The sequence below is a fragment of the Ochotona princeps genome, chromosome 4, assembly GCF_030435755.1.
Source record: "Ochotona princeps isolate mOchPri1 chromosome 4, mOchPri1.hap1, whole genome shotgun sequence".
In the NCBI taxonomy this organism is placed as follows: domain Eukaryota; kingdom Metazoa; phylum Chordata; class Mammalia; order Lagomorpha; family Ochotonidae; genus Ochotona; species Ochotona princeps.
Window position 1 is genome coordinate 4,461,691 of NC_080835.1, and position 22,815 is coordinate 4,484,505.

The 22,815-nt window shown below is 60.8% G+C and overlaps 2 protein-coding genes across 3 annotated transcripts in view; both read right to left on the reverse strand.

The window, feature by feature from the left end:
* Nucleotides 1-66: 66 nt before the first annotated feature.
* On the reverse strand, nt 67-7,326 carry KLC2 (kinesin light chain 2). Its single transcript, XM_004596651.4, has 16 exons — nt 7,172-7,326; nt 6,374-6,624; nt 4,403-4,633; nt 3,996-4,065; nt 3,363-3,585; nt 3,048-3,135; nt 2,839-2,940; nt 2,591-2,764; nt 2,407-2,506; nt 2,150-2,199; nt 2,001-2,068; nt 1,628-1,736; nt 1,385-1,543; nt 1,160-1,284; nt 993-1,050; nt 67-910 (listed from the first exon to the last, which is right to left on the reverse strand). Exons 2-16 carry the CDS (start codon nt 6,605-6,607, stop codon nt 827-829), a joined length of 1,875 nt encoding a protein of 624 aa, XP_004596708.2. The 5' UTR covers nt 6,608-6,624; nt 7,172-7,326; the 3' UTR covers nt 67-826.
* Nucleotides 7,327-16,785: 9,459 nt separating this feature from the next.
* Nucleotides 16,786-22,815, reverse strand: part of PACS1 (phosphofurin acidic cluster sorting protein 1) — a 140,522-nt gene continuing 134,492 nt past the window's right edge. For both annotated transcript variants that reach the window (XM_058662772.1, XM_004596653.2), the window contains exons 18-24: nt 22,634-22,736; nt 22,355-22,397; nt 20,762-20,804; nt 20,388-20,523; nt 18,819-19,045; nt 17,399-17,518; nt 16,786-17,314 (exon numbers count right to left, since the gene is read on the reverse strand). In XM_058662772.1, coding sequence (XP_058518755.1) covers nt 17,199-17,314; nt 17,399-17,518; nt 18,819-19,045; nt 20,388-20,523; nt 20,762-20,804; nt 22,355-22,397; nt 22,634-22,736 — 788 coding nt within the window. In that variant the 3' untranslated portion in view covers nt 16,786-17,198. The remainder of the gene's footprint in view (nt 17,315-17,398; nt 17,519-18,818; nt 19,046-20,387; nt 20,524-20,761; nt 20,805-22,354; nt 22,398-22,633; nt 22,737-22,815) is intronic.

Below are 22,815 nucleotides of genomic sequence, written 5' to 3' on the forward strand. Positions count from 1 at the left end.
TTCCGTTCATTCTTGCAACCTCTCCCGACCCCACCTCCATCTGGTCCGTCTCAAAACAGGCCCAGCTTGGGTTCAAGCCGTCTTTATTTCTATAGTGACATCTTAAAACAGGGCGCGCCCGCTTCATGCCCACCCCAGCGGGGGCAGCCTCTCCCGCCCCTCACGAGAAGCTGCAGGTGCGAGACGGGGTGTGGCAGGAACGGCTCCAGGGGCGACCGGGCGAGGGGCAGTGCATAAGGCCGGGGTGCGGCGCAGGGCCCGGCTGCTAGGATGGACGGCAACGAGCGAGGGCCCTCTGGCCTGGGCGATGGCGAGCTGGTGTGCATCCCTGGGGGGCCAGGAGGGGCGTGAGAAGGTCCGGCGGCCTGGGGGCAGCGCAGCTCCTGGGCCAGGGAGACCCCCGCCCCCCGCGCGGAGATGGGTTGATTAAGGCCTGGGCGGTACCACTAGAGAAGGGGGCAAGGAGACATTGAGGAGTCCTGTGGGTCGAGGGTGGGGGGCATGGCCAATAACTTATTTCTCTATATACAGAAGCAACCGCTGGGGAGGGCAGGGGCCTAGTGTTCTTGGCTCTGGGAGGGTGGGCTGCCAGCCCCTCCCATGGGCCCGGGGAGGAGGGGCTCCGCTGGAAGGAATACATAGGGGGAGCGGCCGGGGCAGCCAGGACCCCCCTGGCCCAGGCTGAGATGACGAGGGAGGAGGTTACCCTGAGATTGAACAGAAAAGGGGGTCCTGGGGAGAGGCAGGCGGGACAAGCAGCAGGCCCATGCGCAGGGCTGGGGGCTGTGCTGGGCAGCGGCTCTGGCAGCTGGCTGCCCCTTCAGGCCTAGCCCACCAGGGAGCTTCGTCGAGAGAGGTCCATGGAGCTGGAGCTGAGGGTGCGGCTGTCGGAGAGGCCCGGACCTCCGGGCTGCTGGCAGAGAGGCAGCGGCTGAGAGTGTGCCCTGGCACCCCCACACAACCCCGCCCCGTCGCCCCAACCCTGCACCTACCTGGGCAGCCTCTTCCACACTCTTGTTGAGGAAATTGAGGGAACTGGCCCGCTTCATCCTGAGGCAGAGGATGAGACAGTGGCCACCATGAGCCAGGGGAGCTGCGAAGGGGCCGGGGAGGGAGGGGGATCAGCTGGGTCAGTGCTTGGCCTTGGCTCGGGGCTCACCTGGGGTTGGGGGGCTCCTGGGGGCCCCCACCCTGCAGCTTCTTCACCAACATCTCACTGCTGCGCCTCAGGGCATCCCGGAGCTTCCCGAAGGAGCCACTGCGCCGCAGGGCACCGCTGCCATCCTGCCAGGCATCGGGCTCAGGTCTCTGGGCCGTCCCCCTGCCCCTCCCCCCTGCATCCCTCCTCCTCCCTGTGTGCCCCCTCCCCAGGCCTTGGACTCACCCCGCTCCACTCGGCTGTAGGCCCTGCCTCCTCCAGGTCCGACTCAGACCGAGGCCCAGCCGCCCCGGCCCCATCCCGGCCACCACGGCGGTCTCCCCGCCCACTGCCACCGTCTTTCAGCAGCTCTACCACCTTGGTCTGGCTGGCAGGGTCCAGGCCCTGAGGGGATGGCAGCGAGCGTCAGGCCCCACTGGGAATGCGGGGGCCTGTGGGTGTGGTCCAGCCCCTCGCCAGTAGCCCCACCTGCTTGCGGCTGCGGCTGGCACAGTCCTCCAGTGTGTGTGCGGCCTCCAGCTTGCCCTGGCGTCGATACAGGGCTCCCAGGCTGCGCAGGGTCGTGTTGACCGTGGGGCTGGGGAGGGCCAGGTGGGGCGGTCAGATCCGTCCTCCCAGTACTCCAGCCCCCCTCACACCCAGCTGGCACTAGCACCCCGAGCAATTATCCCCCAACCAGATTGTAGCCCCCACCCCTGCTGCTGGTGTGGCAGGCCTTGCCTTCTTGGGAGGAGTGGCCTGTGGTCTGGGCCCTCAGGGGTGAGCTCACCAAGTGGGGGAGCATGTTTCAGGGTGACCAGATACCACATTCCTGCCCCCAGCCTGCCCCCCAGGCCCTCACCTGTCCACTTTGCAGGCCTTGTACCAGCTTCCATATTCCCCATAGGGGGCACTGTCCCGGCACTTATCCTGGGGGAGGAGTGGTCAGGGCAGGTGGGTGAAGCCCCCTCCACACAGCCCCCTGCCCTGCCCAGGCCTACCAGGACACACCTTGCTCTCCTCGCGCTCCTCGGCGTGCATCCAGATGGGCTTGTTGTCCCCTGGGGGAGAGGGCAGCCTCAGCAGCCAGCCCCCCGAGCCCCTCCTGCTGGGCTGGGCCCCAGGAACCACCCTGACATGACGCCAGGTACAAATGATGGGCTGGATGCTGAGGGGTCCCCGGGGTCAGTCCATGCCAGGCAAGTGGGGAGCCCCTAGCGTGCTGAGTGCATAGGGTGTGGTGAGGCGAGTGCATGCCCCCAACTCACCATTGACAGAACCAAATTCCTTTTCATGCGCACGGGTCAGGATCTCCTTGTACAGGATCTCGGCGTCCTGGTACTTTCCCTGCCTCAGATAGCAGGAAGCCTGCGGAGCCAGGTGGGGTGAGCAGCCTGTCAAGCCCCCAGCCCTCCCTCCCACCCAGCTGCAGCCCCTCCCAGCCCCGGGCACCAGGTTGTTCTTGGTCTTGGCCACGTTGGGGTCGTCCGGCCCGAGGCGCGTGGCATAGATCTCCAGTGCCCGCCGGTAGTAGTATTCCACCTCCTCGGCTTTGCCCTGGTTCTGGCACAGCAAGGCCAGGTTGCTGAGCTGCTTGGCCACGTCTGGGTGAAACTTACCCAAGACCTGAGACAGGAGAACGAGTCATGGCTGGGCTTGGGCTGCCAGGTCCCCTGCCTGCCCCTGGCCATGGCACCTACCTTCTCACGGATCTCCAGTGCCCGTTTGCACAGTGGCTCAGCCTCCTTGTACTTGCCCCGCTTGCCATATAGAACCGCCAGGTTGTTGAGAGTCGCAGCCACCTGGGTATGGGAGAATGGAGGCTCCTTGACCCATGGCCCTGCCAGGCCGACTCTGGGACCCCCCGGGGATGGGAGATGGCCTCCTTCTCCCCCCAACTCCCACTCACTGCTGGGTGATCTTTGCCTAGCGTCTTCTCCCGGATGGCCAGGGCATCATTGAGCAAGTGGGCAGCTTCCTTGTACTTGTTCTGGTCCCTAGAGGCAGATGGGCATTGTCAGTGTTGCCTTCCAACCCAAGGCCTGGCCCTGGTGGCCTCTCTTTCCCTGTTGTCACTGATGTGATGGAATGTGCACTGGGACCTGGGCAGTCCCGGTCTTCCAGGGGCTTAGGGGCCAATGGGCAGTTTGCTGGTGTTTGGGTCCCAGCCCACGACTGGCACGTAGGCATGCCCAGGGACACCTGGGACCAAAACGGCTCTCACCGGTAGACTAGTGCCAGGATGTTGAGCATGGTGGCCACGTCAGGGTGGTCATGGCCTGATGTCTTCTCCAGGTCCTCAAGTGCCTGCTTGCAGAGTGGCACAGCCACCTCATAGCGGCCCTGTGACGCATACTGGATCACCAGGTTGTGCAGCGTGCGGAGTCGCGCAGGGATCTCGTAGCCCCCGTGCTGGGCAGCTACATCCCCTCCTCCAGGGCTGGGAGCTGCAGGGTCAAAGGCATGTCAGATGGACCATGCTCCTACAGCACATACCAGCCAATGGCCGTGACTCTGCCTTGGAGCCTTGGCCTGCATACAGACTGTGGGTGCTGGGACACACACCCCTGCAGCCCCAAAGGCCCTGCTGTCTCTGTGCTCAGCACCTCTCTCTGTAGGTTGGGAGGGGCACAGCAGGACCTGAAGCTGGGCCTGGCTCTCCTGTGTTTCTAACTGGGATATCTGCTCCCTTCGGTCTCTGTGAGGCCGCTCAGGGAGAGAAACAACCCACCTGCAAACTCCAGCACCCAGGGACACACCACTCTGCAATTGCCAGAAACGGATCTCTGCTGCCCACGAGCTCCAGGGCCCCAGGCACCTCACCCTGCTTACCCCTCCCTGCCCCTCCCCTGCACACCTGGGCTCTGCTCCTCCTCATTGGGGAATAGATCGTCCAGAGAGTCCTTGGGGACGTCCCCCTTCTCCTCCTGGGGAGGGAGACAGGGCAGGTGTGAGGGCGGTGGGAGGTATGCACCCTGTGCCATCAGTGCCACCCACCCCTGTGGCATGGGGCTCAGGCTCGGGGAGGTGTCCTCGTCCAGCCGCCTGTGCCACCCACCCCTGTGGCTTGGTGCCCACACTTGGGGAGGTGTCCTCGTCCAGCCGCCTGTGCCACCCGCCCCCTGTGGCTTGGTGCTCACACTCGGGGAGGTGTCCTCGTCCAGCCGCCTGTGCCACCCGCCCCCTGTGGCTTGGTGCTCACACTCGGGGAGGTGTCCTCGTCCAGCCGCCTGTGCCACCCGCCCCCTGTGGCTTGGTGCTCACACTCGGGGAGGTGTCCTCGTCCAGCTTGCGGATCTGGCTCATGAACAGCAGGTGCTGCTTCTCCTCCTCAAGCTGGGCCACGGCCTGCTCGCTGCGCTGCAGCTTCTGCTGCGTCCCCGCCAGCTCCTCGCGTAGCCACTGGTTCTCCTGCACCAGGCGCCGCACCTGCGCCCGCAGTTTCTGCTTCTCCGACTCCACGGCCCCCAGGTGGCTCGACAGTGCCAGGATCACCTGTACAGCCAGCCGGGACATCAGAGCCCTGGCCACCCACAGGCCCGGCCCCTCCGAACTGGGGTCCCTCACCCTCATGGGTGTTTCTCCTCAACACCCCAAATAATCCCTGTCTGAGGCTAAAGCCCAGGAGGGTGGGCATCCCTGACACTGGAGGAGGGCTATCTGGGTGCTGGGCCCCCTGAGCAGCCAGAGACCATCTGTGTCTCCTGGGCTGGTGGCGTCCCTGCAGCCAATCACGCCTCACTGCTCTCAGGGGCAGAGAGCCCCAAGTGGGTGCTGGGCCACCCCAACTCCTGCCAGGGGTTCACGGCAGTATGAGTCTTCAGTGGCCCCAGGTGGGGGAAGAGCACTTGTGCCAAGCCCAGATGCCCTGGTGGGCCACAGGGGCAGCTAAGGGGGACATCCAGAGGCCTCCATCTGCAGGCCTCTCCCCTGCCTTTGTGGCTCACATGGGTCTCCCCCTAACCCCTGCCACCGCACCCCTCCCAGTCCAGCCTTGCTGCTGCCCTACTGCCCTCACTGTCATCCGCGGAGCCCCACCTGGGCCACGTTCGCTAGGCCCCTGTGTGGTCACCTCTGCCCAACGGCAGTGGTAAAGGGAGAGTGGAGAGCATGTTGCTGTGCTTTCTCGCCCAAACAGCCCAGGGACCCTTGCTGCAAACAACACTCCCTAAACAGACTGGAAGAAAGTCCAACAGACAGTCCTTAATTTAAAGACAAGGAAATCAAGATGCAGGGGCCTGCCTAGGGCCAGTGGAGTTGGGCAGGGGCAGGACCAGGGTCTGAGGGGCACACCAAGTCTCTGGACATGCCAGTGTCTTCAGATATGTCAAGCCAGTGTCCTGGACAGCCCCCACACTGGTTTAGGTGGAAAGCAAGCTCAAGTGGACAGGGTCTCATGGCCCTCCCCCTCACTCTGGCCCACCTGAAGACTGGCCACTCCCCTCTGGCCACCATTTCTTAGCTGAGCTTCCCAGCCAGCCCCTGGCTACCCGTTCCTGTCCCTGACCACAGGTTTATTCTTCATGCCTCAGTTGGAAGGAGCTTCCGAACGCAGGTGGGCCTCAACCCAGCTGGCTACCTGCAGGAACCCCGCAGAGGCCTGCTGTGCCACAGCCTGAAGCCAGGCAGATGCCAAGGCCCACGCTGGCTCCCATCTAAACAAGCCAGCTCTGAGCCCTGGCTTCCTCACACAATTCCCCTCTCAGTGCCCCCCCCACCATCTTTCTAACCCCAGGACCCCTGCACATGCAACCCCTCCCTTCTCTGGAACTGCCTTCGCGTCCTTAAATGTCATTTCCTCAGAGAAGTCTGGCCTGCTCAGCAGAGACCTCCGGCTAGCAGCTATCACAAGACCCTGTTCTTTCCTTTGAAGAGCTTCTCACCATGGATAAAATGATCTGTGTGTGTGTGTGTGTGTGTGTGTGTGTGTGTTTCCTATTGGACTGGGGACTCCGTGTCTCTGCCACCTGACACACGGCCTGGCCCACAGGGAGCCGGAGGGACAACAGCAACAAACAGACCAATGGGGGTGAGGGAGCAGGTGTTCCCCAAGGACTTCTCTTCGGGATTGTCTATCCAGAATCAGGAAGTGGCCCTGTGGGGGTGGGGGGCAGTGAGTGAGAGTGATCAGGGTCTGAGGAGGGGGAGGACCGAGAAGGTCCTCAACAGTCATTTTGGGGGCTCCCTGTCCAGTTCCCTCCCCGCGCAGTCGCGGCGGTGACTCGGCCGACCTACCTGTGCCTCCCCCAGCCCCAGCTCGATGGCTTCCAGGGATCGGCGCAGGAGGACGCAGCGCTCCTGCGAGCCGGGCTCGGCAGCCTCGCCCGCGGCGTCGGGCGCGGCAAGGGGGGCCAGCAGGGCGCGATGCTCCCCGCGCAGGGTCTCCAGCCCCTGGATGACCGCTTTGGTGCCCAGCACGATCTCATCCTGGCTCAGCTTCTCCTCCCGCGGAAGCACCATCGTGGCCATGGTGGCGCGCGCGCAGCCTGGGAAGGCGAGGGGGCGCGGGTGGGCAGGTGGGCGCCGACCACCCCGTCGCTCCCCGGACGCCTGGGTCCCCCGGGGAGGTGGAGATGTCCAGACCCATAGACCCCACTACTGGGGCCCGCGCTCAGCCTACAGGGGGCGCGCCCGGCCCGCGTCGGCCCTGGAGACGCAATGCGGAGCGGCCAGCGAGGCCAAACCCGCGCGTCCAGCCCCGCAGGTTCCGGGCTTCTCTCCTGCTGGAGAAGCCACCGACGCTGCGGGGAGCGCGGCGCGGGATGCTGGGGTCCGCTCCTGTGCCGGACACGCGGCCCCCAGCACCCCTCGGACAGCCCCCTCAGGCCCCAGCCCGAATCCCTCTGGAAGCGGGTGAACCTGCCGGCCCCGCCGGGGGTCCGGGTCCTGCAAGGCCACGCCCGTGACCACCCCTATCCCCTAGGCGGATGGAGCCCCCCACCCCAAAGCCCCGCAGGGCCGCGCCCCTCCCTCGCCGCCGGCAGCCCCGCTCCGCCCACGACGACCCCTCCCCCGGGCCGCGCCCCGGCCGACCTCGGCCGCGGCCGCCGCTCCGCTCCGCGCCGGCCTCGCTTCACCGGGACCCGCAACCGGGAGCCGGGCCCGCAGCGTCCATCCCGCCGGCCTTCCCGGCAGGCCCCGCGCCGCCTTAAAGGTGAAGCTGCTACCTCGCCGGCGTCGGAGGGGGCGAAACAGGCGCCTCTCCGCCCCGCGCCGCCTTAAAGGAGCGGGCGGGCGCCGCTCCGCGGGGCGGGGCGGGGCTTCTCCCGGGGCGGGGCGGGGCTTCTGCGGGCGCAGGTGGACAGCGAACCGCGGACGTCGCCTCCGGGCTCCTCGGTTGGGTGTGCCGCTTGCTCCCGGGACGCCTTCAGCGAGCACGGCGGGAGGAGCCCGGCATCCGGTTGGCACTTGGCGGGGCTCGGAGGCGTGATGAGGCTCCGTGGCGCCCTCCGTCGTGGCCCTTCCCCGCATCTCTCGGGGGTCTGACCATCCTGAGAGAAACACCCCGCCTCGGGAGCTGGCCGCGTGTCAAAGAATTCTCCCAGTGTGTTGGGGTTGCTGGGGGGCAGGAGGAGGCGGGTAGAGAAGAGGGAGGCCTGTCCCCTGTGGCTGGACCGCTGCGCTTCCAGTGGCCTGCTCCCCAGGGCAGGCGAGACTGTTCTGTCACTCCCAGGGTAGCTCCTGGGGACACAGCGGATGTCAGGCAGTGCTGGTTGAAGAAACAGGTAGTCCGCCTAGTGGGTAGGTTGGCCTTCTGCTGCATCCCACCAGGGCAGAACCTAGGGGGCAGCGGTGCCTACTGAGGCTGGGTCCCTGCTGCATCGCTGGTGGAAGAGCCGCATGGAGTTCTGGGCCCTGCTTCACCCAGCCTGTGGGGAGGGAACCAGCAGACTAAATTAAAATCCTGAGTGGGTGTCTACGCATCTGTGGCTGCTGCTTCCAGGTGATGGCATTAAGGGGTGGCAGTTAGATGGACACCCCAAGGGACACATGCTGCACACAGCACAGTACAGGTGGAGGTCCTCGCTCTCCAGTTCTTGCTGGCAGGAGCAGCCCTGGCACCAGCCTGCCAATGCCACCTCACCCTGTGCTGGCCTTCCTGTTGTCCCCAGATGGAGCCCCCCCGCCTGGGAGCCCCACCCCTGCCCAGACCTAGGTGCTCAGCACGGGGCCCAGGAGGCAACCACAATGACCTCCCTGTCCTGGGTCCCCACCCATTTTTGCAGCCCCAGTGGAGTTGGTGGGCAGCGAGGGCTCTGGGGATATGTCCATCCAAGGTCTCAACTTCCTGAGGAGCCAGCAGCCCCTCTTCTGCTGAGGAGGGGTTCCCAAGTCAGCCACAGCCCAAGGCTACTACTGGGAAAAATCCTTAGCAGACCATAGGTTTCAGATGACTTATATGGCATATTGTTATAATTGTTCTATTTTGGTATTGTGAATTCCTTACGTAGAAATTGACCTTTAAGGGCCAGCACTGCAGTGCAGTACGATTGCCTGCAGTAACAGCTTCCGGTAAGAGCACTGGTTCACGTCCTGGCTGCTCCACTTCCCATCCAGCTCCCTGCTTGTGGCCTGGGAAAGCAGTCGAGGACGGGCCAAAGCCTTGGGACCCTGCACCCATGTGGGAGACCTGGAGGAGGCTTCTAACTTTAACCTGTCCAGCTCTACCTGTTGTAAACAATTTAGAGAACAAACCAGAGGATGGACAATCTCTCTGTAACCCTGCCATTCAAATAAATAGTCCTTTTTCTTCAAAAGATTTTGCATTTTTTTTTTTTTTTTGGAAAGTCAGACATACAGAGAAAAGGAGATACAGAAAGATCTGTCCGCTGGTTCACTCCCCAAGTGCCCACAATGGCCAAATTTGAGCTGAACTGAAGCCAGGAGCCAGGAGCTTCTTCCAGGTCTCCCATGCGGGTGCAGGGTCCCAAGGCTTTGGACCGTCCTCTATGCTTTCCCAGGCCACAAGCAGGAAGCTGGGTGGGAGTGGAACAGCCAGGATTAGAACTGGCGCTCATATGAGATCCCGGCGTGGGCAAGTCGAGGACTTTTATCCACCAAGTTATCACACCAGGCCCTCAAATAAATATTCCTTAAAGGAAGTGAGACATTTGCTTTATTTCCACAGGAAAGAAACACATAGTTAGGGTTTGCTACTGCCTCTGGCTGCAGACACCTTCCAGAGGCCTTGGAATGTATCCACTATACATGGGGGGAGGGGCTGCAGGAAGAACTTTTCATTTGGTACAAATCTGGGGTCAGAGTTGTAGCACAGCACATTGAGCCACTGCCTGCAAAGCCAGCATCCCATAGACCTTCTGTTTGAGTCCCAGCTGCTCCATTACGGATTCAGCGCCCTGCTCAGGCTCACAAGAAAGCAACAGAGGATGGTCCATGTGCTTGAACCCCACACCCAACCCACACAGGAAACTGGAATGCAGATCTAGGGTTCTGGTTTGGCCTGGCCCAGGCCTGGCTGCTGTAGCCTTTTGGGAAGTGAACAAGGGGGATGGAAAATCTTTCTTCCTCTCTGTGCAACTTTGTCTTGCAAATAAACACATTTTTGTTAAAAAGTTACATGGGAATGTTCTTTCCCCAACCACTGACCTGCACTATTGGGCTCTCCTCTCCTGAGGCACCTGCTGCCAACAGGTGTTCATTCTCTGGTACTTGTAGGAGGCCTGGATGCTTTCAGCTACTGAGGCCAGTGGGGTGGGCAAGGGGGAACCCTGCTGGCCAAGGCCTTTCGTATTTGGGCTCTGTGATCCTTTCAGGCCTCCCAGCAGCTGTGTCTTTCAGAGGCAGCTTGGTGGCAATGTGAACACACACAGCCCTGAGTTGCCAGGGGCTCTAGTCTCTACTCCCCAGCCCATCCTGTGGGCACCTGACGGCTCAGCAAGTCTGTGCAGAGAAGCTTTCTTGGAGGACTCCAGTCGCGTGTGTCGTGTGTGGAAACTGAGGTCCCCAGAGGGAAGGGCAGCCACATGAGGTCAGACAGTGGGGGCCCAGGCTTCCAGGGACTGCCGGATTCTTCTAGAAGCTCGAATTCAGTGTGTGCGTGTTGGTGTCTGCAGCCATGGCACAGCCCGCAGCACACACACCCCCTTTGCCCCCTCAACTTTGTGCCGAACTTTTTCATCTACTGAAGCAGCACTGCCTGGGTGGCTTGAGCTGGCTCCTTGCTGGCTTGCTGTGGCTGTATCCACTGTTCCTCCAAGCCCTGTTGGTCCCGATTCTCCAGGTTGTGTGCCCCGGGCTTGGGGGAGGCTGAGGCCATCTTCCTCGCCCTGTTCCCAGGCGCTTATCTTGTCTTTGATGTTTGACCTTCCCAGCCCCTGGCTGCTTTCTCTCAGCTCTGAAGATCACACCATCTCCCACGCTTCCCATGGGAGGGACTGTTACTGCCTGCTGGGCTCCTGCCTGGCTGTCGCTGGGGGCTCAGTCACGGAGAGGGAGTGGAGGTGTCCACGGTGACACTGACTGAACTCCTGGGTCACTGCCCCGCAGTCCCACAGCCGCCGGGGAAAAGGTTCTAGGTGCTTCCTTCCTGGAAACCACCCCACCCCTTGACGCATCTGCTGGCTGGGAGCTATGTGTTCTGGAATTCTTACGGAGCGCAAGCCTCTCCTTGGTGGAGTGTGTGTGGCAGGCACTTCCTCCAAGGCTCTCCCCGCCCCCCACCCATCCCTGCCAGCGTTCTGCCTGCCCACTTTCTCACAATCAGCTCTTCCTGTTGCTGTGGTGCCCGTGGGAGAGGCCCCCACTTGCTCCCAGCCAGGCTGGCAGAATCCCTGTCCTGCTCAGCGGGGCAGGAACCCAGGCTTTGGGGTTAGCTTCACTGGGTAGACACGAAGCCATATTTCCCCTATGTGCCCCATGCATGCTTTTTATAAATGCGCTGTCACTGTGTCCGCCCCCTCACCTGCAGGGTGGGTTATCGGAACAGAATAAATGGCGCCCAACCTTAATAGCACGCCTCCTCTTTCTGGCAGACGCTGCTCCTGGAAGTCGGCAGTATCCAGGCTCACCAGGCTCATCGTCTGAAGGACTCTGCTAGGGAGGGAGATGTGGGGAGAAAAAAAAAAAAAAACAAAACAAAACCACAGAGCGCAGGGCGGCTGCCAGCCTCAGCATGCAGTGTGGCTGGAGAGAAAGCGGTTGGAAGGAACGCGTGCAGCAGAAGAGGCAGCTGGTGTGATGGTGGACGAGGTGTCTGATGTCCATGGCAGGTGCCCATAGGGTCAGGAGGGAAGTCAGCCTTCCAGCTGGAGTAGAACCCCAGGCCCATGTGTGGTGGTAAAACCGTCTGTCCTCGGCTTAGCCACCCTACACTGGCCATGCCTCTGGGGCCTTTTCAGACCTGCTGAGCTCACCTGAGGACCTGCTCCTCTGGCTTCACACGGACTCTCCTGCACCCGCAGCAGCCCTTGCTGCAGGTGTCATGTCCTTAGGGTCATCCTCTTGTTTCAGGCAAAACTGGATGTCCTTGCCTATGCGCCCGTGCAGAATGTTTTGCTTGCTCCTTGGCCCCCACAGGCCTTGGGGTGCCTAGATGGGTGAGGCTCCAACCTTGTGTGTCACCCTTGTATATGCATACCCAGGGTGAGAATTAGCCCATGGCAGGGAGTGGACAGAGGTGTGGGTTTCTCCAGTCCATAGCTTGCAAACCTAGCTCACAAAGGTGGGCATTTGGCCTGTGGCTGAAGACCCCTATACTCCATGTGACCATGTCAGTGTTCGAGCCTGGGCTTTTCTGTATTCCTGCTGCTGATGCTGACCCTGGGAGACAGCGGTGATGGCTGACATGGGACACCCGGATGAAGTGTCCAGCTTCTGATGTCAGCCCGGTCCTATCCCACACTGTGTGTGCCTGGGGAGTAAGCCAATGGATGCCCATGCTCTCTCTCTCGCACACACATCCATACATATATCAGACAGTAAGAAATTGGAAGAGTATCCTGAATGGGATTCTGGTAGCCAGGAAAAACCAAACAACGCTGTGTACAGGTGTGGACTCCGGCTATCAGTGAGGTGCTACTGGCTCCCCCGTTATGATATGAACATGACCTGCTGGTGAGACACAACACCAAGGGTGTTTTAAAACAGAAAGGCTGGGGCCCAGGGTGGTGGCCTAGTGGCTGAAGGTCCTCGCCTTGAACACACTGAGATCCCATATGGGCACCAGTTCTAATCCCGGCAACCCCACTTCCCATTCAGCTCCCTGCTTGTGGCCTGGGAAAGCAGTCGAGGACGGCCCAAAGCCTTGGGAGCCTGCACCTGTGTGGGAGACCTGGAGGAAGCTCCTGGCTCCTGGCTCCGGCTGTTGTGGTCACTTGGGGAGTGAATCATTGGACAGAAGATCTTCCTCTCTGTCTCCTCCTCTCTCTATATATCTGACTTTGCAATAAAAAAAAAAAAAAAGCAAAAACCAGAAAGGCTGACTGAAACTGGACATAAAACATCTCAAGGGGCTGGTGCTGTGGCCCAGTGGGTTCAGTCACTGCATATGATGCTGCCACTGCCCATAACCACCAGCAATTGAGTCCTGGCTGCTCCACTTCTTATCTAGCTCCATGAGAATGTGCCTGGGAACGCAGCAGAGGATGACCCATGTGGAGAATGAACCAGCAGATGGAAGATCACATTAAGATGTAAAGCCAGGATCCAGGAACTTCTTCCGGGTCTTCTATGTGGGTGCAGGGGCCCAAGCACTTGGGCCATCCTCAGCTGCTTTTCCAGGCCCGATAGCAAGGAGCCAGGTCTGAAGTGGAACAGCTGGGACTGTGTGATGCTAGCGTTGCAGGTGAGGGGCTAGCCTCATTCACTGCCATGTAGACTCCCGACCAATCTCTCTTCAGCTCTTTCAAATACACAAATCTTTACAAAAATGCATAGAACAGGCTGTGTAGTTGGTGTGCAGGTTAAATACGGGTTCCTCCACCAGCCCCTGGGCTGTTAGGGAATCTGGTGGCCCTGGGGATGCATGTGCTGACCGGTCTCCAGGGACTCAGCAGAGCTGTGAGGTGTGTCAGAACCTTTCACCCTTGCTTCACCAAGGGCCACATCTCTCTCACAATCCCAAGGCCTGGGAGTCAAGGCAGGTGGGCAAGGGGCCGAGGCAGGCGGGCAAGGGGCCGAGGCAGGCGGCCAAGGGGCCGAGGCAGGCAGACTAGAGGCTGGGTCAGAGTCACTGTGTTCAGAGTGGCACGTGTGGTTTAGGGACCCCAGGCTAGCAGCAAGAGGACTGTGGACCCACAATGGACCAAGTGTGCGTTGGGGACCCAAGAAAGAGTGGGCAGGGCAGTGGGGGGGGGGGGACAGTTTTCTTTGCTGCGAGCTTCTATTTTAGCACCAGAGATAAACAGATGGATAATGAAGTGCCAAGAGATAGTAGGAAAGGGCCGGAGAAGGGTGACATTTCTGTAGGGGCAGGTGCAGCAGGGGGTCCATGGCAGAATGTGTCTACCGTGTCTGTGTGACAGGAAGGAGCAAGCAAGGGAGGATGAGCTGCTAAAGCTGGCCAGCCCTCCAAGGCTTCCCTGAGGGCTTGGGAGAGGAGAGCTGCTGGACAGTCAGGGCAGGTGATTCCCATCCTGCAGCCAACGCGGTACAATGCTCTGGCTACTGAGTGGAACACAGAGTACAAGGGGAGTGAGCAGAAGCAGGGAGGACCGGGAGATGGCTATAGTGTCTAGCACAGAGCATGAGGAGCCTGGAAGGGACCTGCTGATAACTGCTGGGTTAGGGAGCCGGGCATGGAGGACTCAGTGCCATGCCTTTAGCCTTAGTCACAGGAGACTGGGGGAGCATGTGAGGACCTGAGGCTGGGCAACGGGACAGCCCGGGGCAGAGCGGCTGGGGAGGCGGGTCAGTGGTAACCTTGGCAAAGGGACTCTTGGTGGAATGGTGAGGAAAAAGGTCTCAGGGGGGTCGGTGCAGTAGCCTAGCAGCTAAAGTCCTCGCCCTGCACATGCCGGGATCTCTTATGAGTGCCGGTTTTAATACCAGCAGTCCCACTTCCCATCCAGCTTGCTGCTTGTGGCCTGGGAAAGCAGCTGGGGATGGTCCAAAGCCTTGGGACCCTGCACCCACATGGGAGACTCAGAAGGGGCTCCTGGCTCCTCGGCTCAGCTCCGATTGTTGCGGCTGCTTGGGGAGTGAATCAGCGAAGATCTTCTCCGTCTCTCCTCTCTGTATATCTGACTCTCCAATAAAAATAAAACAAATCTTAAAAAAAAATAAGCCTTGGGCCCAGCGGTGTGGCCTAGTGGCTAAAGTCCTCGCCTTGAACGCCCCGGGATCCCATATGGGCGCCGCTTCTAATCCCGGCAGCTCCACTTCCCATCCGGCTCCCTGTTCGTGGCCTGGGAAAGCAGTCGAGGATGGCCCAAAGCTTTGGGACCCTGCACCCGCGTGGGAGACCTGGAAGAGGTTCCAGGTTCCTGGCTTCGGATTGGCGTGCACCGGCCGTTGCTGCTCACTTGGGGAGTGAATCATAGGATGGAAGATCTTCCTTTCTGTCTCTTCTCCTCTCTGTATATCTGACTTTGTAATGAAATAAATAAATCTTTAAAAAAAAAATAAGCCTCGCAATGGGGGAATCTCAACTGAACTTGAACTGTGGTTATGCAACAAGGTGGAGGAATCCACCATGGTGGGAGGGTTTGGGGAGGGGTGGGGAGAATCCAAGTACCTATGAAACTGTGTCACATAATACAATGTAATTAATGAATTAAAAATAATAAATAAATAAATAAAAAAAATAAGCCTCAAGGGAAGGGGAGGAAGAGGAGAGGGCAGAGCAGGAGCAGCAGGTGCATGGAAGGAGGGACAGGCGGTAGAGACAGGGCTGGAGTGTTCTCACCCGCTCCCCCGCTCCAGATTTATTTATTTTTATTACAAAGTCAGATACACAGAGAGGAAGAGAGACAGAGAGGGAGATCTTCCATCTGATGAATCACTCTCCAAGTGAGCGCAACAGCCAGTGCTGTGCTGATCCGATGCCAGGAACCAGGAACCTCTTCCGGGTCTCCCACGCGGGTGCAGGGTTCCAAGGCATTGGGCCGTCCTTGACTGCTTTCCCAGGCCACAGGCAGGGAGCTGGATGGGGAGTGGAGCTGCCGGGATTAGAACCGGTGCCCATATGGGATCCCAGCGTGTTCAAGGTGAGGACTTGAGCCGCTAGGCCACGCCACCGGGCCTGACACCAACGCTCTTGCTCTTGGGCCCTGCACAAGCCCTGGCTGCAGCTCTGCTCCCGTGTGCTCATGCGTGTGCTCACCCCCCAGGCTCACATGACGGCCAGGTGTGACCCCAGCCATTCCTCCTGCCAGCTTCACTGGGTACTTGCACAGCAACATTCGTTCTTTCTGGAAGAAAGTTCTTTCTGGCTTCTGCTCCTGAGGTGGCAGCTGTTGCTACCCTTTCTTGGGCTCAAGGAGGCTGTACGTGTCATGTGCCTGGTCCCAGGATTTCTGTTAGCTGTCTGGCCTTGGGCCTAAACCTGGCGACAGCTTGCTAGCTTGGCTGTGCTCTCTGGGGTGCTCCCTGCCAGGTGAGATGCCAAGTTCTGGGCTGCGTGCAGGGGATGAACTGGGCACCTGGGAATGGGGCCACGATGGCTCCCCATCTCTATGGTCCATGTTGGGGGCGAACAGGAAAACAAACCCAGCACTTGTCCCAAGTCCCGGGCCTCGACCTGCATAAGCAAGGATACCTTTGGCTTCGGACTTGGCTGATTTCCAGAGTCAAGCTGGAAGCCCCTTCTGCGTCGCCACCTAGACGCAGGGGATGCCCCGTGTGTGCCCCTGCTGGGGGCCATGAGGCTCCTGTGTGCACCAGGTTCCTGGCTGAACCTCAAATGGCATCAGGTTATGAGGTACTGGTGGCTGGGCCACTCCTGGGACATAGCAAGGGGCAGCCTGGCGCAGTTGGTAAGAAATCATCAGTTTATTGAATGAAAAACCCAATTTCAACAGCATCTCCCAATAAGCCCCCACCTCCTTTCTGGCCCAAGAGATGCCCTGGACACTGGGGCTGAGCCAGGGAGAAGGAGGGAGATGTGGAGGATGAGGGAAGCACTTTCAAAGTCAAGTTCTCCTAGGGAGGAGTGAGGGGGGTGATAGGAAACCCTGGAGGCAACCCACGCTCAGGGCCATGGCTGGGACATGGGCTGGCGTCCTTGGCCTCCCCTGAGACTGTCCATGGCTGAGGGTAAGGCGAGGTCCAACTGTGGTCTGTGGCAGGGGAGGAGCCTGCTGGAGGGAGGCCTGGGAAGAAGGCAGGGAGAGAGGACAGGTGGGTGGCTAGCGCGGGGGTTGGGGAGGGGGGGTTCTGCCTACTACTCTGAATCCAGGCAGGGCTGAACTGGGGTGATAGTGGCAGGGGTGGGGGCGTAAGGGGAAGGGCTGGGAGGCAAAGAAAGGAAGAAGCCGTGGCCAGGGCCCAGGGTGACCACACAGGACCACCCAGAGACTGGCTGTGTGGACAGCCCAAGAAATGCACAGGACACAAGGCCCCCACAGGGCAGGGGAGAGGGAGGTCGCCCTTCCCAGAGCCCTGTGCCCCAGAGCGGGTGAAGCTTTCTGCCTCCCTGAGCTGTGGAGCAGTGTCCCGCGGGCTCAGGTGTTCCCCCATACGCTCTGTGGGACAGGCAGAGAGCCCCACCGAAAATGGGAGGTCATCCAGTGGGACCACGGAACACAAGATCCCAGAGGTGGTGATGAGGGGTGTGCACTCTCCACTGTGGACCACGGTTCCAGCTCAGGAGCTGGTGCCACAGCAGGGAGAGAGGCAAGTGGTACACAGCAAGTCCCAGGGGACTTGATCCAGGGACGATGAGCACTACAGGGCCAAACCCACTGTCCTGGGCCTAGACTCAGAGGGAGGAGAACCATAGGACAGAGAAGGGGGTGTGGAGGTGGGCTAGGCAGTGGGAAGGGAGGGCAGTGTCTCCAGTGGCAGTGTCCTTCAGGACTGGGCACATGAGATGCAGGGCCCGGGCCTCAGGCAGGGAGGCTGAGTGGCAGTGCCAGGAGGGAGAGTGGCTGAGACACGGGCCTCAGGTGGCCTTGCCACTGCCAAAGAGTCCTACTGGAAAGTGCTTGACGTGGGTAGGCCACTGGGCTGCCAGCTGGAAGAACTTGATGTCGCTCCACTCCACTCCGTCAATGGACACTGAGGGGGACAGGGGAATGAGTGGGGCTGCAGGGCTACCCGCAGGAACCCCCAGCCGGGCCTTAGCTCCCACCCTGCCGGTACCTCTCAGCATGGTCTGCTGCTGCTTGGCGGAGCAGATGAGCCGGCTGATGCCCTCAATGACTTGGCTCTTGGAGTCCACCTCCTTCTCTCGGGGCTTCTTGCTCAGGAAGATGGTGGGAACTGCAAAGTGGGCAGCATGGCCCTGTTACCCTTGGGGGTAGGGGAAGCCCCTCTTGGTGCCCAGCCCCCTGCTGGAGAGAGGCATGTGCAACCCACTGGGCTTTCTCCGCATCCTTCCCCTGGCTCCTGGCAGCATGCTACAGTGGCAGGACCTCCAGGTTCTTGCGTGGCTTTGGCTGCTCCCCCTGCCCTCAACGCCTTAGCATCTAGAGAGGACCCTGGGGCCTGCATTTGCTGAAGTCCCTCCCAGCTGGAACACTGGCTCCAGGTGGTCTTGGGCAGGCTTGCTCCCCAGCTACGAAGCCTGCAATGTGTCCTCATGCTAATCCTGCCTGGGTGTGGGGAGGGCTCCCCAGGTCACTATGCTTCGGTGGGGGTGTGGGGGGGAGCATGGACAGGGAGGAGGGCCTCATTCGGCTACAGCCCAGGTCACTGGGGAAATCCAAGTCCAGACCCCAGCTGTTCTGGGTAACCTCAGAGGAGCTGGGGAGGCCTGGGGTCAGTGACTGGCACATGCTGTGTCTGGGGGTGTCCAGCTGACAGCAGAAAGGACTGGCTATGGCAAGGCCTGCCTCACTTTCTTGGAGCCTATTACTCATGGCCATTCCCAGCTCTGCCGCCTGGACCTAGAAGGGGGCTGTACCCCCAGGCAGGCATGTGTGGCAGTGGGTAAGATGCTTCCTGGAGCCCTGGCGCCCCACTGGTAAATGCCACTTCTGCTTCTCATCCAGCTCCTGCTAACACTCCTGGGAAGGCAGCAGGTGATGGGCCAGACAGGAGGCTGGCAGTGAGTCCCAGGCTCCAGGCTTCAGCCTTGCCCAGTCACGTCAGGCCACTGTGTGTCCGAGGGCTCTGCCTCCCGTGTCCCTTCCCGACCCACAGTCCGGGCTGGTGGAGGGGTCGCCCCTTGGATGGCTTTGTGCTGCATCCTCACTGCAGCTCCCTGAAGCAGGTGCAGGAGGGGTGAGGGCAGGCCTGGCCCAGGAGGGGTGAGGGTGGCCCAGGAGGGGTGAGGGCAGGCCTGGCCAGGAGGGGTGAGGGTGGCCCAGGAGGGGTGAGGGCAGGTCTGGCCCAGGAGGGGTGAGGGTGGTCCAGGAGGGGTGAGGGCAGGCCTGGCCCAGGAGGGGTGAGGGTGGTCCAGGAGGGGTGAGGGCAGGCCTGGCCAGGAGGGGTGAGGGTGGCCCAGGAGGGGTGAGGGCAGGCCTGGCCCAGAAGGGATGAGGGCAGGCCTGGCCCAGGAGGGGTGAGGGCAGGCCTGGCCAGGAGGGGTGAGGGCAGGCCTGGCCCAGGAGGCATTTACCTTTTTTGTTCTTCTCTTTGGTGACCACAGTCATGGCCATTGTGCCCGAGAGCTGGGCCTCGCCACTGTGGGGCAGGCGGGAAACCTGCACTGAGCGGAAGACGCTCTTGAGGGTGTTCTTGGAGCTGGCGTCCCTCTTGTCGCCTTCCCTCCTCCGCTCCCCGGGGTGGCCCAGCCAGTAGTCCACCTGGAGGCCAATCACGTCCCCATAGGGGCTACTGGGGCTCCTGGAGAGGGTGGCAGGAAAGGGAGAGGATGGCCTTGCCCCCAGGGTCTGGCACCGGGGGCCAGGCTGGGGCAGTGGGAGGGCGGGCCTCGGAGGGAGGACAAAGCTGGGAGGACCCGGGGCAGGTGAGGGAGCTGCACTGAGCCATTCCAGCAGGATGGAAGCAAAGGAAGCTTCCGGAAGGAAGAAGTGTGCATATACACCAGCATGTGCACATAACATACACGCCTGCACACACATGTGTACATACACACATGCACACACCCACACGTGTGCATGCACACACCCATGCATACGTGTATATACACAAATACATACACATGCACACTTGTGTATACACACATCTGTGTACACACACGCCTGCACATCCTACTCCTGTACACATACACACCCAGAACTCAGAGCGTGTGCCCGGGTCAGGCAGGGCTGGAGCGGGCAGAGGCAGTGGCCCTGCAGTGGCTCCAGTGCAGGTCAGGGTGGCAGCCGGGGAGGCAACCTGTGCTGGCTCTTTTGTGTGGCACTTTTAGCTCAGTGATAATTTTAGCTCCTGGGGAAAAAGGGCTGATGTTTTGTTGAAAGGAGGCGTCAGACACAATAGGCACAGAAGCTACGAAAATCATCTGACTTCTCTCTTTCCGCTTCATTTCATGGTTTCGTGAAAAAAAAAAAAAAAAACACAAAAAAACAAACCAAAAAACAAAACCCAACACCAAGCTTCGAGTGGATGCGAAAGGAGGCCGAGGTGAGGCAGTCCCTTCCCAGGTCAGGCAAGGGCTGGAGCGGGCAGCCAGGGGTACCAGGAGGCCAGCCAGGTCTCTGGGGGGGTCCCTTCCTGAGGTCAGGAGACCAAGGCACATGAGAGGACGAGGGAGCAGGGAGGACATGAGCTCCAAGGCCAAGAGGCAGGTTGGGGACTGCAGCCCAGTCACTGGTGTGTCTGGCAAAGCCTCGGTCAGCGCCTCCCACAGGACATGTGGCATTGGAGGAGTGGATGGATGCTCCTCCTGCCCTTCCTCCCTGCCTCCATGCTCACTCAGGCCTCCGTGGGACCTACACCTGAAGTCCATCCTGGGTGGCGGGCAGTCATGCAGACCAGCTTCCCTTCCCCTCCCCGTTGTAGACACAAGCTGAGTCCGCTGTCCCAGTGAGAGAAGTGGAGCACTCCAACCACTCGTGGCCGGCAGGTGCCTTTGCACACGTGCCCGGCGGGGCCTCTGCTATACAGCTTTGAGCAACTCCACAACAAAGACCTGGCAGGAAGTGCCTGCCCACCTCCCGGGCTGTGCAGGGACAAGCATGGCTGGTGACAACGGTCTCTGTAGCTCCTGGGGACTGGGCCTTACCCCATGACGGCCAGGGCGCTGCTCATGGATGGGGAGGAGGGTGGTGTGGCCGTGGCGTCTCGGCTCAGGCCTGAGCTGGACGGTGGTGATGTGGAGGGAACGGTGAGGCTGACCACAGGCGAGTCGTCCCCGTCACCTGTGCGGGGGCAGAGGAAGCCAACCCGACATGTGAGTGGCATGCATAGTGTCATTCTGGTGGTGCCTTGTGCTCTATCCGTCACCCTCACCGCCACCAGCAACGTAGGAGGGTGCCCACATTCCTCCTGGCCCAACCCCGACTTCCCAACACCTTCAGCGTCCAGCCCATTGAACTAGAAGGCCAAGCAAGAAGGCGCCATTCTCACCCTGAGAAGCAAGCAGGGGCCCAAGCTCACCTGCAGTGGAGGGAGAGTCTTCGACCAGCCCCACCTTCACCACCTGCAGGAGGAGGCAGCACCCATCAGCTTCCCCATCAGAGCTCCTGCCGTGCCATGGAACCACCCAGGCCCTTCTGAGATGTGACCACCCCGGCGCAGAACACTGAGAAGGAGCCTGCGAGACCCTGCTGCTGTTTCCAGGCAAAGGACAAAGCCCAATTCTCAAGGGCAGGACCCCTCCCTGTGCCCCAAGACTAAGTGGGCTTGGGAAGATGGCACCACATTTAAGGACCAGCATCTGAGGACTCAGAAAGTGCCTCCCCTGGAATTCTCTGGAATGACAGGCTCCCGAGAGAATCCTGGAGAGAGTCGAGGGGGCCCTCCAGTGGCTGGCCATCGCCAGCAGGACTGCAGCCTGGCTGGCAGGTGAAGTCCTGCTCTGTGGCGGTGGGGAGGCAGGCTGGGCCGGGAGGCTAGGGGCTGGACTCGGGATGCGTGGGCAGTGGAGACCACGTGCGGCCTGCAGAGGGGCCCTGGCGGTGGCTGTGAGCAGGTAGCAGGCGCGCACAAATAGGTCTGTCCCAGGATTGTGCACACAAGTGCTGTGGTTTCCAGAGAGGCATAAAGAACTCTGGAGTTTCGGGGATGTAACTCCTCTCGCCCCTCGCTGCCCTGGCAGCCTGAGTGCTGCAAGTGCCTGTGGATTCCACATAAACAGCTGAGATTTTTCATTTCTTGCTTGTGAAGTCACAGCAAGCAGCAACCCAGATCTTGAGAGGTGTGAGGCTCAACTCCTGGGCTGGGCAGCAGGCAATGGAATGAGCTGGAGCCTGCCCAGGCATGGCCTCAAGGAGCAGTTGCTGAGGCCGGCAGGGAGCAACTGTGCTGCGAAGCCCAAGTGGGCATGGCGTGCCGTCCCAGCTCACTCTGGCAGCCAGCATGTCAGGAGTGCAGAGAACAGAGTGTAGCGAGCTAAGCCCCTCTCGGCCTCACAGGTCCACCCTCCCCCTGGAGCTTCTGAGGGACCCCCAAGGAGATTACAGAAAGCAAAGGAGCCAGCTGGAAGGGATGGGTGCATCCCAAAAATGCAAGTGGCACCTTTAGTTCCCTGGCCAGGATCTGCTCCCTGGGCCCTCTCAACCCCACTGGGGTCAGCCTGTAGCCCAGACACTCCCCGCAGAACAGACCAAGGCCAGCAGTGACAACCTGCCAGAGGTTTTGTTTTGGCCTGCAGAATTCACTCCTTGACTAAACAGGGAAGGAAAGAGGTCATGATCCTGGCCCAGGAGACCCGGACGCGTGTTCCTTGGCTTCTCTGGGGAAAGCCGCTTGCTCTCGGGCCCAGGCAAGGCACCAGGCTCAGGGCCTGGGGTGAGACACTGAAGGGCGGCCCAGGGTTCACCAGAGGGGAATGCTCAGAGGCCAGCCCGACATGAGGCCCAGCCCACACAGCCGATGGCCAGGCAGCCAGGTCATGCAGGCCCAGGAACTGTGCGACAGGCAGTCACATCTCCACGCTAGGCACAATAACCCCTGAGGACAGAGGTCCTCTCCCACTGCCTGGGAATCCTGCTATGTGGCCGGGGTGGAGAGCAAGCATGGGGTACTCACGCCGATGAAGGGGATGAACTTCTGATGGGAGTCCTCGTCAGGGCTGTGGGGAGACAGGGCAGCTCACAGTCAGTGGGTGGGTGCAGCGGTGTGGGGCAGGGAACACCTCACAGCCTGGGGGCTGCCAAATATTCTGACCTATCTGTGCTGTGGGCAGGAACAGGGGTCACTGGGGAGCACAGGAGGCAGGGGCACTGGGGCGGGTACAGCCATGCTTTTCTGTTGTTGGATTTACAGAGGCAAAGGGTACCCACCAGAACCCCCCAGAACCAAACTCACAACTTATGCCTGCAGGTCAGCATGGCCTCGGCCACGGGCAGGTGGTGCGTTGCCGCAGCCCCATTCACGTACTGCATCACGCGCCCCACCACGTCCAGTTGCTCTGTAGAGAAGAGGAGAGCGATCTCCCAGACCCGCACGTCCCCTCAGGGGTACCCCTGCATGGGGGTTTGGTGGGGAAA

What these genes read in the sequence shown, in the direction of transcription:
- KLC2 (XM_004596651.4), bottom strand. Translation starts at nt 6,607, where the DNA reads ATGGCCACGATGGTGCTTCCGCGGGAGGAGAAGCTGAGCCAGGATGAG. An exon ending in ATCCTGGCACTAGTCTACCG is followed by an intron (nt 3,136 to 3,362) that starts GTGAGAGCCGTT and finishes ATCTGCCTCTAG; the next exon opens with GGACCAGAACAAGTACAAGG. An exon ending in CCAAGACCAAGAACAACCTG is followed by an intron (nt 2,507 to 2,590) that starts GTGCCCGGGGCT and finishes CTGGCTCCGCAG; the next exon opens with GCTTCCTGCTATCTGAGGCA.